The following is a 16,966-nucleotide window of genomic DNA, read 5'->3' as shown; positions in this document are numbered from 1 at the left end:
TGCTTTTGGGCATGCACTACATCTGTCTAGCATACTAGCTTTATATGGTGAACTAACACTGATGCTCATTCTGATTTAGGAAATTGGAACCTCGATTGGTTTGGACTAATCGAGTTGAGGGACGTCCTCTATGTGATGTAAAATATTGACTTGCTAGGATATGTATATACCAAACAATCGTTGTAATATCCATATTTATATCCATGTAATGTATGAACTTGATAACATATGAACTTCTGTGAACCAGTTGGCATATAAACTTCATCAACCAAATCTGTCAATGTTGTGGTGGCCAATGGTTTGCACCAATGTTTTTGTTGCTTGTGCAAGAAAATGGTTCTACTCTTATTGTCAATTTCTCTATAAATCTGGTCACAGTATCCGATGCACTTCGTTACATTCTCATGCTTTGTGAAAAATCAAAATGAATGAAGTGGCTCTACAAGCGCATGGGCGCGCGCAAATCACTAGTTTTATCTAATACTCTGAACATACTTTGCATCCAAACAGCTAGAGACTTTGACTTTACATGTTTACTACCTTCAGTTTTTGAGTTAGTAATAAAAGATGTGTACTCATGTTGAATGATTTCTTGGTCTATATGCATTGACAAAAATGCCTTCTTAATTTCAAAAGTAGGGAGTAAACGGTAGATTATGCCGAGTAAACGTAAAAAATATGGCCCTATTCGCTTATCTTATAATCCGTCTTTTTCAGCTTGTTTTTTTTTCAGCCGGAACAGTGTTTTTCTCTCACAAGTCAGCCGAAACAGTATTTCGGCTTGTTTTTTCAGCGAAGTGAACGGGGCCATAGGTAGTCATAACTCATGAAGTCACGAGTCACCATTGATAGTCATAACTCATGTGGGCAGTTGCAATGCCCAGACAAGGCATAATCTTGCACAGTGCACAACCACTCATGAAGAATGCCTAGAGGACAGTCCAGGACACTAGAGAACAGTGAACTATAGCAATTGTACTGCCACCTATGGCTTCAGATTCCTTTACTGGACACTGTAGCTTGTGATTAGAAAATATGGAACATGCATGCTGATATGCCAAGTTTCAGTTCACAAAATGGTCCCAGCAGAATATTATGCCGTTCATTTCGTCCATAGAAAATGGCACAAGATCAGAAATATATTGACAGGAAGATGGCATCATGTAGATTACATAAGGCTTGTGCAAAACAAAAGGATCACAGCAGGTCACACTAATCAGCAGTCCAGCACAGTAAATTACTGTTAACGCATGCTCCCTGTCACAGAGTCGACAAGCATAGCATAATTCCTAGTCAACAATGCTAATGTTCATAACTATTTGTAGTGTCAAAAGCGTTAGAAGAAGTGAGCCTAGTTTGTCCTTACTCTCTTTCACTGTGGCAGATCCATCATCATATAGGAAAAAAAAAAAGAAATTGAAGAAGCATAAGGCTAACAATAAAGACATGCCATTTTCATACATAGAAAAGAACGGCAATGGCGATATAGGAACAGATACAGAACAGGTCACATTAGTAATGTTATCTTATGAGCCTAATGTACTACAAATCATAGAATATACAGAGTGAACTGCATATTAGTACATCATTTGCAAGCCTAAGGCAGCCACCTCAATGTGAATACAGAGTAACACATCCAATTTGTCAAGCAGTTGTTGAAAGATTCCATTCCAACATCTTCCTTACAATCCGGTGCGCTAACATTGCTACATTAGATGTGTCTATACTGCTGTCCAGGGACTGAACATAGAAGATAAGTAAAAGTTCATCACCAGTTACCCACCAGCATAATCATCGAAAAACAAGAAGTTTTACTGACCAGAAAAGGCTTTCGATTGCTGGGGCATTCCTTCTATCATGGTTAACTGCCTTCTCAGCTTGGCTATGTGAGCCTGCACCTAGAGGACGAAAATAATCCAATGTCAAATAACTGGGCGTTGTTTTCCCCAGTGTTAAAGAAAACATCATTAAACGCTCGCTTAGGCGTGCTTAAGCACTAGGTGGAGACCTAGCGCCGCCTAGGCCCTAGGTGTCCAATTAAACGTGGCATGAACTGTTAGGACCCATAGACAGTGAAGAAAGGAAGAGGATTACGAGGTTAGGATGGCAAAAATGGTTTGTTGTATTATGATTCCATCTGCCTACCTCGTGGTGTCTAAGTTGCTCGATTTTGCTCACCCTCTGCTCGATTTAGCCCCTTTTGCTCGATTTCGTTCACCCTCACGTGTGCAGCAGAAACAGGGGTGCCATGGAAAGGGGAGAGGATGGGGTGCGTGCGGATGGAGTAGTGGTGAGGGCGCACAGGCGGAGAGGCGGAGCGACAGATGGGGACACACAGGCGGAGGAGAGGCGGCGCGGCTGCGTGAGAACCAGGATTGTCTACTGGTAGGGCATTTTTGGGTGTTATGGTGTCTAGATGGGCTAGTGGGCTTCCTCCTCTAGTGGGCTCAGTGGGCTGTTATGGCATTGCTCTTCCTTTCCTATTTATTGGCACATTTATGCAACTAAATCTCTTGCTATGTAGCTAGTGTGTAAACACTTAGTCGTATGATCTATGTTTAGACTACCTAGGCGCTAATCGGTGGCTTAGCACCTTTTTCGAACCTTGGTTTTCCCCATTCCATTATTTATGTTCATTCATACCCAAGGAGAGCCGTAAAAAAAAATTTTGAGCAAGATTGGAAAACTAATCAAATAGATGAAATGAAAGCTACATCAACACTAGCACCCACCCGATGCGAAATTTTCCAGTCTTGTTTGCTCACAATAGTGCAACATGCATATTAGAAGGAACAAGCAGTAGAAAACTAGGCACTGGGAGTTTTCTGCCATTCATGAGAGGAAAATTTCACCTTGCATCCCTCAACTCTATCATGGATATAGTTGCCAAACAGAAATAAACTGAGAAAACTCTCCATGAACCAATAGAATAATTTCACTAGATTTTACAGATTTCATATAAAAGTGTTAGTGTTCAAGCAGTATGCTTAGCACATATATGCACATCAGAAAAATAAGGACAGTTGCTGCTAGCCAAGTCTCACCTGTTGCCGAGCTGCAGCTAGTTTCAACAGCTCATCAGCTTCAGAGAAATTCGAGAACCACTGACTCAAAGGATGATCCTTAGTGTCACCACGCTTCTTTTCATATGGGACAATTTCCATAGTGCCTAGATGATTGGAAGTTACATAGTGCTACTTCGGCATTTCCTATTGTGAAATATAATGCACACAGGTTGTAAAGAAACATACCCGGGGGAGTCAGGGTTATACCAGGAGGAAGCCTGGGCACATTAGCTGCTGGATGATTCTGCACACGTTGGACAAAGGCCTCTGTAGGCTCGGGGAAGACAATCTCATCGTATGTTTCCACGACAACAGGCTTTTTGGTTGATTGAGGTCCAGCTTCTTCTTCTGGATACAGCTTAAGCTGATGGAACCTACATCACGTGCACAATAACTATCCTCTTGCCCCCCAAAATAAACAAATCTGAAAAACAAGACCAGTGGGACTTACAGATCCAAGCGCTTGTCGCAGACATCACTGTGGAAATAAAGGGTTATTGCTATCTCAAACTCTCCCCATCCCGATTCAGACACCTCAAAAGGTGGTTGCTCCACGACTCTTGTTGGGTTTTGGAAACTTGGGTGAAGCTGAAACACCACACGCTTAACTATGACACTCAGATCTTCATTGTTTGCAGAACGGACATATACAGTCCACTTGTGGGAGTTGTACCTACATACAAAGGCGAGGGGAAACAATTGGCAATTACGTTGAATTCACTGTAGTAAGAATCCACAGGCTAAATCCATATCCAGAGCGGGACGAATTTCCGCATTTTGTGAATCAGAAACTTACTCGCTGGCCTTTTTACCGAGCCAGAAAGAAATGGTTCCATAGACGATAGGGAAACTGATCTCCACATCCTTGAGCCTTTTATTCTGTTGGAATAATTCCAGTACGTATGAACTATCAGAGCTTATACTAATAATCAATAAGGTCCACCAACTGATAAGCACGCACAGTACACACGACAGGGGTGAATCCAGTGGACATGGATGTTCACACCCGATAATTTTTGGCAAAAATAAACAAATAATCGAAGCTAGTACTTAGTAGGCATAACACTACACGTACACTACATACGCTTGTAATTAGATCAGATCCGAATACAAATAGCTTAACTTAGGGTTTGGGAGCTCGGTTTCGCATAAAAGGAAGGGAAGAGAAGGGGTAGGCGTACTTGGGTGCTCATCGCCGGCGAAGGGCCCGAGGAAGACGACCCGACAATGACCTGGGCACCTGGCGTAGGGCGGCGGCGGCGGCGGTCGCCCAGTCGTCGCCACGGGAGAGAGAGAGAGAGAGCGCGCGCAGGGGGGGAACGCCGGAACCGCAGTTGGGAGAGAGAAAGTACGCGGTGGGGAAAGAAGACCATACTGGGCCCTTACAAGGCCTACAAGGCCTGATTGGCATAGCAGCCCAGCCCAGGCCTGCAATCGCCTCGTCCTCACGCTGGTGCATTGGAGGCGGAGGCGGAGGCGGAGGCGAAGGCGAGGATGCCCCCAAATCGGTAATGCGTGACATGCACCCCGATTTTACCTTTTTTATTCCTGGCTTCATTTCCACGTCTCTTATTCTCATCTGGACATTACACCTCGCTCCGCTCACTGCTACGGTGTTCTCCCACCACGCACCCAACCCTGCACCACTGGCTCGCTCGCTCCTCGCTCCCGCGCCATCACGCGCTCCACCTGCACCGCTCGCTCCTCACTCCTCGCCCCCGCCCGTCGCGTGCCCCACCCGCACCTCGCTCCTCACGCTCGGGCGTGCATTGCGCCGCCCGGCAAGCTAAGCCAAGGCCGGTGCTGCTGGTGCTGGTGCTCGCGCACCACCGCTTGCCACCGGATCCCACCACGATGGCCGAAATCGACCGCCCCAGCCTCCCCCTCCCTATGTTGTAAATGTATGTTTCAAGTCTTTCAAATATTTCAGAGGTATAATGCAATTGTTACATATAGATATTGCAAAAGTAGATCGGAATATTGCACATGTTGCATATTTTTGCAAGTGTTTTCAGTGTTATGTTGCAAGCGTTTTAAAAAATGTTTTCACACGTATGTTGCAACAAGTGTTTTATCTGGATGTTACATATGTTTCATACACATGTTGCAAATATTTTATCTGGATGTTGTATATGTTTCACACACATGTTGCAAGTGTTTTATCTAGATGTAACATATGTTTCACTCATATGTTGCAACAATATGTTTTAAATATTCCATCTGTTTCCAACGTATGTTGCATCCAAGTGTTTCATGTTGCAAGTGTTTTCACGGGGGGCACGGTAAGTGATGGCCGCACAGCCTAGGCGCTGGGGGATGTGGCGCGACAGAGCTGGGGACCGACGGACGGGGGCGCAGTGAGCTGGAGACCGGCTCCCGAGTCTCGCCCACGCGGAGATAGCGGAGGGGGTCCGAGGAAAGGAGTGGGGTGTAATGACGGGGTAGGGTGCGCGTGTGAGGCGACGCCGAGGCGGATGGGGGCAGGCTGCTATACCATCCATCCGGATACAAGGAGCGGCGGCCGCAGGTCACCAGCGGTCCCCACGGGCACAGGCCCTCGGTTGGGCGCATGAAAAGTAGGCACGAGCAGAGGAAGCGGAGTGCAAGCGAGCACCTAGAAAACGAATCGGTCCGGTCCACTATACCGTCCGACTGATCAATAATCGATTGAGCGTCCGGGCTCCAGCAGTTCCACCTCCAAATCTATCATCCCTGTGCATCTCACTCAACCCAGTCCTCTCCACCACTCCGGCGAGCTACTGCCTGATTCCGATCGTGCTTGGCGCTAGCTGCTGGTGATCGCTGACCCTCGGTGTGCAAGGGCATACGGCTGCATTCCTCTTGGTTGGCCGTGTGCGGGGTCACGCGTGGACTGACTGGTGGTCGCTGTGACGCGCACGTACCGTTGGTGCAATGTATCATCAGTCGGTCGAATTTCTCCTATCTCGTGCATCTAAAAAAACAAAACTAACACCACCGTTTCGTGTGACATTCGATCGGGTCGTCTTTCTACCTACCACGTGCAATACCGCGACTCTTCTTTCGAAGCGCCGGCAGGTGAGACCACGTCCCCGTGATCGACATCCTGCCCGCCCTCGCCCTGCAGCCCACGATCGTTCCCAGTAGGTAACCGCGATGTCAATCACGCTCCCGATCCCTCAGCTGTTCGACGCGCGATCCCGCGGCATTGATCGCGGATTCTCACACAAGAAAACAACGCCGCGCGGCACCGGCACCATGTTGATCACTGCTTCCTTCCTCGTGCGATCCGTGGCCCTGCTCCCAGGAGGCGGAGCGCCGCCGCCAGGACGTCATCGGCTACCTCAGGCGACTCCTCGGCTCTTCCCTCAGCTACGAGGTGCGTCCGTACCTGCCGCTCCGATCTGTCTCCCCCTCCCTCGGCTGCAATAAGAAAGGAGCTAGGTAACGCAGCACTCACGCATCCTCCTCTCCGGCGTCGTCTCCCTCCCTCCTCCACCGTCGCAGCCACCGGGGCACGCAAAGATGCGCTCTTGACACCTGATTCGGCTACCCATTGCGCCCCTGCTCCCCAAAGGCATCGCCTTTGCTCTGATCAGTGGTTTTGTGCAGTCATGAGTTGCTTGTAATCTCTTCTCGACCGTGGCGGCGCCCTTCCCCATCCCGAGGGCCTTGCGTGCGTGGGTGTCGGCGACGGGCAGCCACCCTCGGGCTCTGGATCCCTGACTCCGATCCCCATCCATCCGACGGGCTCTGGATCCGTCACTCCAATCCCCATCCATCCCGCGTCCCACGCCCTCCGTGTCCATCACCGAGCAGCGCGGCGGTGGCCTTCTCCCATCCGGATCTCCTCGCACACGATGTGGATCTCCTCCTTGCACACGATGCAAGTAACCCAGATAGGCGGCAGTCGTGGCAGGTCTCTGGATCGGTTGAAAAGCTCGGCTGCGTGGTCTTCCTCTCACTGTCTTGCTACAGTTGGTTAGATCCTTCCGATTAACTACCCGTAATGCAAGGTGCCCAATTGAACCCAGCTATATCTGGATCCCAATGATTTTTTTACATTTGCTTCGAGAAAGACCTGGCAATTGTGAATTACATCCTACACCTACCTCATCCTAATGGTAATTAGAATGCAAGCATCAACTAAGTACGGTCGATTGCTTTCTCCCTCACTTCTCTGATTATATTTTGGATTGATTTAAAGGTGCTAGGGCGTACACCCTTCTTCAGACCCCGCACAGAGCAGGAGCTCTCTACACTGGGTACGCCCTAAAGGTGCTAGGGGCTCTGCCGCAGGCCGCAGCTGGTGAAGTCATTCTGAAGTGATCCCATCTCCGGCGAGGCATGGCTCAGTTACATACCGGCTTCCTGTTAGACCGAGGAGGTGTGAGTTGTCTATGTTCTTATCTTCTTGTGGTTATTGGTGCTTTATTTTATCTGATTTGTTTGGGGTGCACGTGTGAGCAGGAGGACGTCCTCGCTATACAACCAGATCAACCCCACTGAAGAGTCTGCGAAGACTTGCTCAGATTCTAATCGTGTGCAATCCCTCCTTGCAGGATGAGGCTATCCTCCCTGTTTCCTAATTTTTAGATATGATTATATATGAATGTGCAATGCATGTAATTTCTTTGTATAGTTAAGACCTAGGAGTGAGGGGTTTTGGAAGTGTGTAGCAAATAATTCACAAACTTTCTCCAAGAGGTTAATTATTTGTGTCCGAGACCATTGTGCTTTGGTGGGAAGCAGTCATGGATATTTAAACTGGAAGCTTGGAAATTGACCTTATTGTGTGCAAATAAACTACAGAGCTTGACTTGCAGCATTTTTTTTAAAAAAAGTGCTAAAAAATGAGGTTCAGCTACCATTTTTTTTCTCTTATCATCAAAGCAATGCTATGATTGTTCATCGTTCAGGTAAGGAAATTCTTATGAAAGAAATAGCTGAGGGGGCAACAACAATTTACCACATATGTGTCACTGTTAGTTTCATGATTTAGTTTTTAAAAGAAGTGCAGGTTCATCATCATGACACAGTTGCTTTAAGTTTTCTAGTTATTTAGTTCATAGATGGTTATAGAATGTCCTTATTTTGTCTTCTTACTGCAGGGTGTTGCTTAGTGTGTGGGCTATATATATTTGTATCACATCTGTGTGAAATCACTGAATAATGAAAATAGTCTCATTTGCTGTCGAAATAAAAACAGTGGAATTTTTCAGTCTCCTATTTCATATTAAATTGGTGTGTTCATGACAACGTAGACTGCCTGGTTTGAACATTGTACAACTCATGGAAGAGGTAATACTGCTAGGACGGCTATGGATCGCGGCGTTGGTGGTGCCGGAAATGGATGTGGACGAGTTGCACCTCCTACTCTGGCACTGGAGGGAGTCAGCCGAGGTATGAAGATGGGTTTGGTGGTCAATCACTGTTGTGTGAGTAGTTCTCTGTGAATTCTTGATTGTAATAAATTTTGGTCTGCTTTTGTTTATTTGCAGATGAGGGGTCGCCGTCCTTGCTGCCAAGCATGCAGAAGCAATGGCCCGGGAAGCCACTGTTGTATGGAATCGGCACCCTGTTGGTCATGCCACTAAGGACACTGTATGGAGTGGGTCGTGTTTTTGGTGCTGGGCGGTTCCTCTGCAACATGACCAGCGTCTTGTCGTCGCTGCAAATTGAGCTTGTAAGTGATCTGAAATACCTGTGTGACTTCTAGCTAGCTATCGAGTACTTAAGGCTCGATGCTTATTGATATTTGCTTAATGCTTATCGATGTAAACATCCTGTTTCTGTATCTACATGGTGGTGCTCTACTTAAATTAGTTGTGATGAGTTTCTTACAATTGGATGCCATTGCTTCGTAGAAAGAAAATACAAGGTCATAACTCAAGGCCATTTTTAGTAGGAAAGAGCTGGTGTCCTATCTGTTGATATTTCTTCTCATTCAATCATATTACTGAGTGTCCTAAAATATTCATCAGCAACTGTCCTGGTTTATATGCAGGTACCTTGCCTTCGAGATAACTATGCATATATCCTGCATGATGTTGATACTGGAACAGTTGGAGTCGTGGATCCTTCTGAGGCTATGCCTATTATAAATACATTGGAAAGGAGAAACCAGAACTTGACTTATATACTGAACCCCATCATCACTATGATCATACTGGTGGAAACATGTAATTGAAGGCAAAATATGGTACAAAGGAATAGCTTTGGGCTATTTTCTTTGTTCTATCTTTTCCTGTATCATTCAGTGACTACGATACAGTATGACAGGACACAATCAAAATGTGTATTGCTATGAGATAAAGTGAAGCCAATAGGGCTATACCCAACGATGGACTTATTATGAGTGTTTTCTAAGGCATATATTATTCTTATCGATAAAGTACCTGTTAAATTCAACAAGATCTATAGTTTTCAAGATTGAATTATATAACTGAAGTTTAGAACTGGGCAGATACTAATGGCTATGCCTCAAGCTTGAGCGTGACTTCTGTCTACAAAGGAGGAGGGAATATGTAGTGCAAACCATGAGAACTCATAAAAAAACTATATTTCGATCTAGAAAAAAAATATGAGTATAGTTAAAAAAATGATATGCATTGATATCCCAAAGGTGTCTTTTGTTTCAATACTTGGGATTCCCTCATTTTTAAAAAAATAATAGAATAATAAATTCAGTGATTTTTGTCATTTTATATGAAATTTTATAAAACAAAATTAAATTATAACTGTTGCGACACAAAAGTACATCTATGCTTTTTGAACGTGCATCGCTTCATTTTTTGGAACCATAGAAATATGTTTTTGATTGAATCTTAATGAAGTATTTCAATTCAATAGAATTAACTTTGGACTCAAGGCCCCGTTCGTTGTGTCTAAAAATGGCTTGTTCGGCTTCTTTTTTTCAGCCGGAACAGTGTTTTTCCTCTTCACAACAATTCAGCCGGAACAGTGTTTTTAGCCAGTTTTCAGCCAAGTTTCAGACCAGCGAACGGGGAGAATATAGCCCGTAGCGTTAGCACGAGTAAATGCATGCATACCTTGGTATGCGTGTTAAAGCGTGAATGTAAATGAACAATAGTTGGAAGAGAAATGTTGCTTTCATTGATCTCTGAAATATATTTATATAAGTGAAGGGGTGTCACGAAGGGACATGACTGTTCCCAAAAGATATGCCCTTTGGTACTAAAACTAAACTGTCTAATCCTATCCACTATTTCTGTGCTTGATGGATGAGATCACTCGTGAAGAGACACCTGATCGTCAGTAGACGCCCGTTCGCATATAGGTGTCGTTTCACAACACTCCCCCTTGATCGAATCTTCCTTGAGATCAATGCATCTATAAACTGAAACTCCTCGAAAAACCCTATGGGAAAAATCTGAGGAATATATAGACATGCCATAAAAACTCCTTTAAAACCTTATTGGAAAATAAGGAGAAAATAGCATATTTGTTTGTGTGTTTAAATAAACTACTATATCATTGGTATCCCATTAAAAATTTCAGTGGGGAAAAACTATTGGAGATACGATATAAAGATAACTCCTCCAAAAACCTTTCAGAAAAAATATGAGGAGCAATATAAAGTGATATGCCGCTAAAACTCCTGTAAAAACCCAATGGAAAATTAGAAGAAAATGTAACGACATATTATTGGTATTACCTATAGGATACTCACATGAAAAACCTTTTCAGGAAAAAAAACCATAGATGAGTTGTGAGGGGCAATATGTGTCTTTGAATTTCCCACAAAAAACCGATGGAGAAAATAGAAAATATGACACATGCTTATGTTAATATTACCTCATTAAAAACTTTAACAAGAAACCTTATGAGTAAAACTTGTTGAAAAAAAGAGTATAATATGATGCTGGTATAGGTTAGCATCTAAGAGATGTCTCCCCTTGATCCTTGCAAAATTTGAAGTCGTCGCATACTCATCTTTTGTACAAATTTTGAAGCATAGATGTTGGTAAGGGCTAAGTAAATAGGTCAGCGAGATTATCGCATGACTTGATTTGCAAGATGTTGAAAGCTCTAGTTTAGTTTTTGGTGAATTGATAAAACCCTAAGTGATAACCTAGTTTATCGAAGTGATCATGAGATAGGTAGCACACTTCCAAGTAATGGAGCAAGTGGTGAAGAACATGATGACGGTGTGACCATGGTGATGATCAAGTGCTCGGCTTGGAAAAGAAAAAAGAGAAAAACAAAAAGCTCAAGGCAAAGCTGAAACTTGATAGGAGCTTTTTTAGTTTAGTGATCGAGACACTTAGCGAGTGTGATCACATTTAGGATCGATTAGCCGTACTATTAAGAGGGGTGAAACTCGTATTGAAATGCGGTTATCAAAGTGCCACTAGATGCTCTAACTCATTGCATATGCATTTAGATTCTAGTGAGTGCTAACACCCTTGAAATGTTGTGAAAATATGCTAACACATGTGCACAAAGTGATACACTTGGTGGTTGGCACATTTGAGCAAGGATGGAGAAGTTGGTGAAGTGAAGGATGTGATTGTAACTGTGAAACAGTGATCGGACGCTCAGGCGGGTGAGTCTGGTCCTTGCTGACGCAATGCGGAGGAGCTGACCAGAGAGGACCGGACGCTGAGCGTGTTAGATCACGTTGGACCGAACGCGTCAGGTCATGGTTTTGCCTCTCTAGAACCCTCTCTAGAGTGGACCTGATGCTGCACAGTGGTGGTGAGCTGCGCGTCCGGTTGTAGGGTGAAGGCTTGGGCGCGCGCGGGGGCTGAAGTGAGCACCGGTGCGTCCAATCTCAGACTATGGTGTGTCTAGTCGTTCTTTAACACGCGTGAGGAAGCAAGTTGACCGTTGAAATCATATGCGCGAGGTTGAATGCAGGGGACACATGGACGGCGATCGATGACTGGACATTGGGGCTGGTGTGTCCGGTCGATCTAACCGGCACGTTTGGTCGCCCCGAGTTGGGCTGCAGTGAGAGCCCAACGACTGTATTTCGAGGGGCCTCTATTAAGCCCCATGGCCGGCTCAAGCTCACTCTCTTAGCCATTTGCATTGATATAGTAATCTTGTGAGCTTAGCCAAAGCCCTCCCACTCATCTCCATCATTGATTCATCATCTTTGTGAGATTAGGAGTGAATCCAAGTGCATTGCTTGAGTGATTGCATCTAGAGGCACTTAGTGTTCGTGTTTCGCTGCGGGTTTCGCTTGTTACTCTTGGTGGTTGCCGCCACCTAGATGGCTTGGTGTGGCAGAACCGCCTGAGCTAATGCCCTCCCAAGAGTACCTATCTACCATTAGACACCAAGTACCCAGGGGAGCGCACTAATTCAGATTGTTCCGTCGAGCACACCCAATGGGAGAACTCAAAAATCCACATCTTTCATCAGGATCATAAATGAGAGGATAAAGCTTACAACATTCTTAGCCATTTCTTACATCACATTATTACAACATTAGAGTACTTAAACAAGTTGAATGCAACAACGGAAATTAAGCGTATGATCAGGGTTACGATAGAAACAAAGATTTATCTAATGACATGGTGAAGCATTAACTTAGTGGACATTTCTATACAAGATATGCTAGAAGATTTTACATCTTTTCTTATGAAAACCTTTAGTGAGGGCTATAAATAAACACTATGATTGCAGCGCGAAAGGAATCCTCTCTGAACCCACCAGAAGGTTTCCACACACAAGAGTCAACTCTAGTATCCACCTGTCACCCGCAACAGGGGGGATAAAACCCTGAGTACTCGATTTTACTCAGCAAGACTTACCCAACAGGAGGAAAATAAAAGACTCCAAGGATATGCAAGGCTTATTTGGCTTGCTGGTTTATTGCATTTGCAGGAAGCATTACTAATGGTGCATCCTTATGTTCGAAGTTTTTAGCAGTTATTTTTAGTTAATTAGCTAATCATTCTAAGTAAGCACCTAAGTTACTTTCAAGCATGTGGTAAGCAATCAGAACCATTTTACCATCTTTCATATTCCAGTTCTTACTACGGTGCTAGACCATAGTCAAGTCGGTACCATCTCAAAAGAAATGGCGATTCATAAATCAATATATCCCAGCTAGGTACCCCGAAACACACGCCTCGCTTGTGCCCTAGGCACAAACAAGACCAACCTGTTCCACTCCTGTCATGGGGTCCAGGTCCCCGTCCAAACTTAGACTCCAAGCCCCCAACACCTGAGACATGGTCTTTGTATGGGGCTTAGACCTCCACCTAGTACCCACCCCTAAAAGCTGATCCAGAAAGAGCGAAAACCCATGACAAGAGAGTAACAAGTATTCCCGCTCCCATAAGCAAATATGTGCTCAGAATAATAAGTTTGTGACCTGACTACCATCCACAGCAATGTACGGTCCTCAATCGACTCAGGCGGGACAAATGCAACCGGAGCCTCGCTCACATGCCTAACCAAGTCCAAATCTAATGTACAATCCCGCTCGATCTCCAATTATCATCCATATATATTCCATGTGATAGTAATATGATAATAACAATAATAATATCTTTCCTATCTCTCGCGAGTGACAGGTAATCACTCGACTTCTACCGGGGTCATATAGCATAGCAGCTACATGATCCTACCATACTAGTAAGACTCATAGGATAAGGATATATGTATGCAAGTGGGTTTCATTCAACTCCTTAAAACTTAATGCTACAAGCATAAAATAAAGTGCTAGAATAATAGGGGTTATGCACCAGGGCTTGCCTGGGTAAGATATAACCAAAAGTTAGCACTCCATCGTGGTGGCATCGATCATCAAGGCACCATCTTTTCTGCTTTCTCCGGTCGACATCCACGATCCATCATTATTCATATTTATGATATACGTGGATGCAACGCATAGACGTAATTAATCAACGGCAACCGCAACTCTTAAAATACATTTACGCCTCTCACGCTAATGAGCTAGCTCTAATGACTAACGTACTAGGCCATGTATCCATGTTGTCGAATAAGGCGTTATTTCCCAACAAGTGTTTTAGCTTTAGACTTTCAAGGTGTTTCTTTATTTCATTGATTTAATATATATATATATATATATATTTCGAACTAGGGCTCCTTAGCTATCTTAGCAAGCCACTTATTATGGAGCTATAAAAATTACAGTGAGCCACCTAATAATATTAAGAATTTTTATGAAATTTTTAGAGCCAACACTATTACCAATTTATTACAAAAAAATCCTACAAGTTTATATCTTAACAATATTAAGCATCTCAATTCAATTAGATAACTCTTGAAAATACTATGAAACTATGTGAACAAGATATATTAACAAGTAGATCATGATCTTAGGAACCTAACAAAATTAGTTTCATAATTTTTAGACACCGTTACAATTTTATATTAAGTCTACAAGTTTAGCTCATTAATTAAATTAGAAAACATTAACCAATTCCTAAGAAAAAGAAAAATGATTTCAGCCGCGCGGTCCATTTACACGTGGCTTGCGCAGACACGGCCCACACGCGAGACGGCCTACGGCGGGGGAAAGCCCGCGCGTGATGGCGCTTTTGCAAAAGAGACCTCGAGCTTATCCCAAATTACACCTAAACCCACAACACAATTCCTATGTCTCTCAGACGAATTCATTTAACCCCTGGCTTTATTCGAATTTCCTCGCGCACGCCCCGACGACTCTGTGCACGGTGGCGCGGGCGGCGGTGGCATGTGGTGGTTATGTCGGCCACCAGAGGCTCATGCAGGCCTAGCTGCTGGGCTGACCTCCACCTATGGCCCTAGCGCCTATACTAAGCAACAATGAGATGCAACAGGATGCACCGGAGTGGTTGGCCATGGTGTGCGGTCATCCACGACGGCGGCACAGCCATTCTAGAGAGCTACAGTGCTAACAGAGCAGTAGAGGTAGCGGAGAAGCATGAGGGCTTACCGTAGACCTAGATGAGGTGATGGTTCGGTTGAAAATTACCTGAGTAGGGCTGGCCGCATGTGACCGAACGGTTGCAGCGGCGTACCGCGGCGAACACGGCCACGTTAGTAGCATCGGGGTGGAAGTAGCGGTAAGGCTAAGGGGTGCAGAAGGAAGAGGAGTTCTAGGCTAAGCTAGTAGTGCAGCGATTGGCTCTAGATGGTTGGCTGGAGGGCTACCATCGGCACCTATCAATCATGGCCTTATTGGCCCGACGATGAGAAAACGCCCAAGTTGGAGCTTGGCCGGGCGCGATTCAAGGCGGGGTGGGGATGTGCGAACATGCGACTTAATGGCAGAGCATGAAACATGACGAATCAAGTCAAGGTGACCTCTCCAAGCCAAATTGGTGAGCGGGGTCCGCCAGTCAGGATGGCAGAGAAGGGAGGGGGTAGGTCAGAGCTCAGCTTGTCCTTGCCTTGGTGGAACATGGTACGGAGCCATCAATGCGGCACGCGTGCAGCAGCTACGGACAAAACATGCGCGTCCACGGCTGGGCACGACATGTGCGGCCATAGTTCCATAAATGGTGAGGCGACAACATCGGTAGCGGGGGCAAGGCCATGCGTGTGGTGGCGAGCAGGACAACAGCTATGTCACAGCGTGAGGCAGGGAGGACAGCGGCAGCAGCAGTGCGATGACGGATGAGGTAGCCATGCGATAGGGCGGCAGCGGCCGAGGGGCACAAGGCCAGTGGCTGGCCGTGTAGGCGGCCCATGGCCCGTAGTGGGCGTTGCGGCCAGAGACGGCTAGGACACAGCCAAGCCGAGGGCGGCCCTGGCCCACCAGCACGTGGCAACACGCGCGCGTGGCTCGGCCGAGCATGGCCATGGCGAGCACCGGAACACGATGACCGCGCACTCTAGGCGGGGTGACCAGAAACGTGTTGTGCATGAATTTTAAAGCGAAGCAAAGGCTGCTGATCAACATGACCGAGGTTCAACCAATTCCACTAATCCTAAGTCGATACTAACAGCGATCTAGCAAAGCAATTTTCACGACCAGAGAGCAACCAGATACAGAGATAAATGGATGCCAACATGAGTTCATCACGCTAAACACCGATTCGCAAACAGAGCGCTAACAACATGGTTTACATCTCGTTTCAACGAAGTTCGGCCAATTTTTGCAACGCCAACACAAAACCAAACTAGTCCATGAACTACACCATGTCAAGGTACTCGTTATGGTGTAGCCAACAGTACAAAAACATGGATTTAGTGTTTAAGAAATTTAATCAAAATTTAAATGCCGAAACAGCATCGTCATTAGGTATTCAGACATGTCATTTTAGTTCTAGAAGCCGAAATTGAATTCCACATTCAATTCTCGAGCTATTAAAAATACTATTGAACAACATCTATTCAACAAAACAAAAGTTGCATTTTCATCTACTAAACTTGTACTTTAAATTTTATTTAAGTACTAAATACAAGTTATATTTTATTTTTGTTTATAAAAATTATTTTTTATGCTTAATCAAATAGGATAAGCCACTCACTATTTATTTGCTAGAATTGCTATCAGGCATTTTAAGCACTTTCTTCATACTTTTCCAAAACAAACCCTTAACAAGTTTTGTTCCCAAGATTATTTAAAAGCTTTTAAGTGCCAAAGAAAAATTGATTAGCAACGCTTATTTGATTCTTTTATTCACAAAAGTAAGTCACACCAGCTTCACCTTACCATTTCATGTGAGAATTTATTTTAAAATCCTAGAAAATGCATACACTAGGGTTTATTAGGCTTTAACCTCAGTGCTAACTAAGTCCGTAACACCAGGGGTGTTACACTTGGTGCAGCGAGGATCGTCGAGTGGAGAAAGGTGGTTGTCTCTGGCTCCGATCATGATGATTGTGAGGGGTTCTTGACCTTTCCTCGGTGGAGAGCCAAAAGGTATTCTAGTGGATTGCTCGTGGCTTATGTGATCCTCATCTTGTGTTGGTTGTGCAACACTCTATAG

General features: G+C 44.9%; 2 protein-coding genes across 4 annotated transcripts; one reads left to right on the top strand and one right to left on the bottom strand.

Annotated features, from left to right (window-relative positions):
- Positions 1–1,433: 1,433 nt before the first annotated feature.
- On the bottom strand, positions 1,434–4,407 carry LOC136528384 (transcription initiation factor TFIID subunit 14b-like). The gene is made up of 7 exons (XM_066521342.1): positions 4,247–4,407; positions 3,862–3,944; positions 3,517–3,738; positions 3,252–3,439; positions 3,045–3,169; positions 1,820–1,898; positions 1,434–1,740 (listed from the first exon to the last, which is right to left on the bottom strand). The coding sequence occupies exons 1-7, from the start codon at positions 4,256–4,258 to the stop codon at positions 1,712–1,714; spliced, it is 738 nt and encodes a 245-aa protein (XP_066377439.1). The 5' UTR covers positions 4,259–4,407; the 3' UTR covers positions 1,434–1,711.
- A 1,663-nt stretch (positions 4,408–6,070) lies between these two features.
- Positions 6,071–9,372, top strand: LOC136525163 (hydroxyacylglutathione hydrolase 1, mitochondrial-like). Of its 3 annotated transcripts, none has more exons than XM_066518163.1 (5): positions 6,071–6,122; positions 7,252–7,431; positions 7,515–8,447; positions 8,546–8,730; positions 9,052–9,372. In XM_066518163.1, the coding sequence occupies exons 3-5, from the start codon at positions 8,366–8,368 to the stop codon at positions 9,232–9,234; spliced, it is 450 nt and encodes a 149-aa protein (XP_066374260.1). In that variant the 5' UTR covers positions 6,071–6,122; positions 7,252–7,431; positions 7,515–8,365; the 3' UTR covers positions 9,235–9,372. The 3 variants fall into 3 exon arrangements, with proteins under 3 accessions (XP_066374260.1, XP_066374258.1, XP_066374259.1); XM_066518161.1 differs by lacking the exon at positions 6,071–6,122 and adding an exon at positions 6,205–6,423; XM_066518162.1 differs by lacking the exon at positions 6,071–6,122 and adding an exon at positions 6,205–7,168.
- The last annotated feature ends 7,594 nt before the right edge of the window (positions 9,373–16,966 follow it).

This window comes from Miscanthus floridulus, chromosome 19 (assembly GCF_019320115.1).
Source record: "Miscanthus floridulus cultivar M001 chromosome 19, ASM1932011v1, whole genome shotgun sequence".
Classification (NCBI taxonomy): domain Eukaryota; kingdom Viridiplantae; phylum Streptophyta; class Magnoliopsida; order Poales; family Poaceae; genus Miscanthus; species Miscanthus floridulus.
The sequence above is the reverse complement of the archived record's forward strand: the minus strand, read 5'-3'. Positions and strand labels throughout refer to the sequence as shown.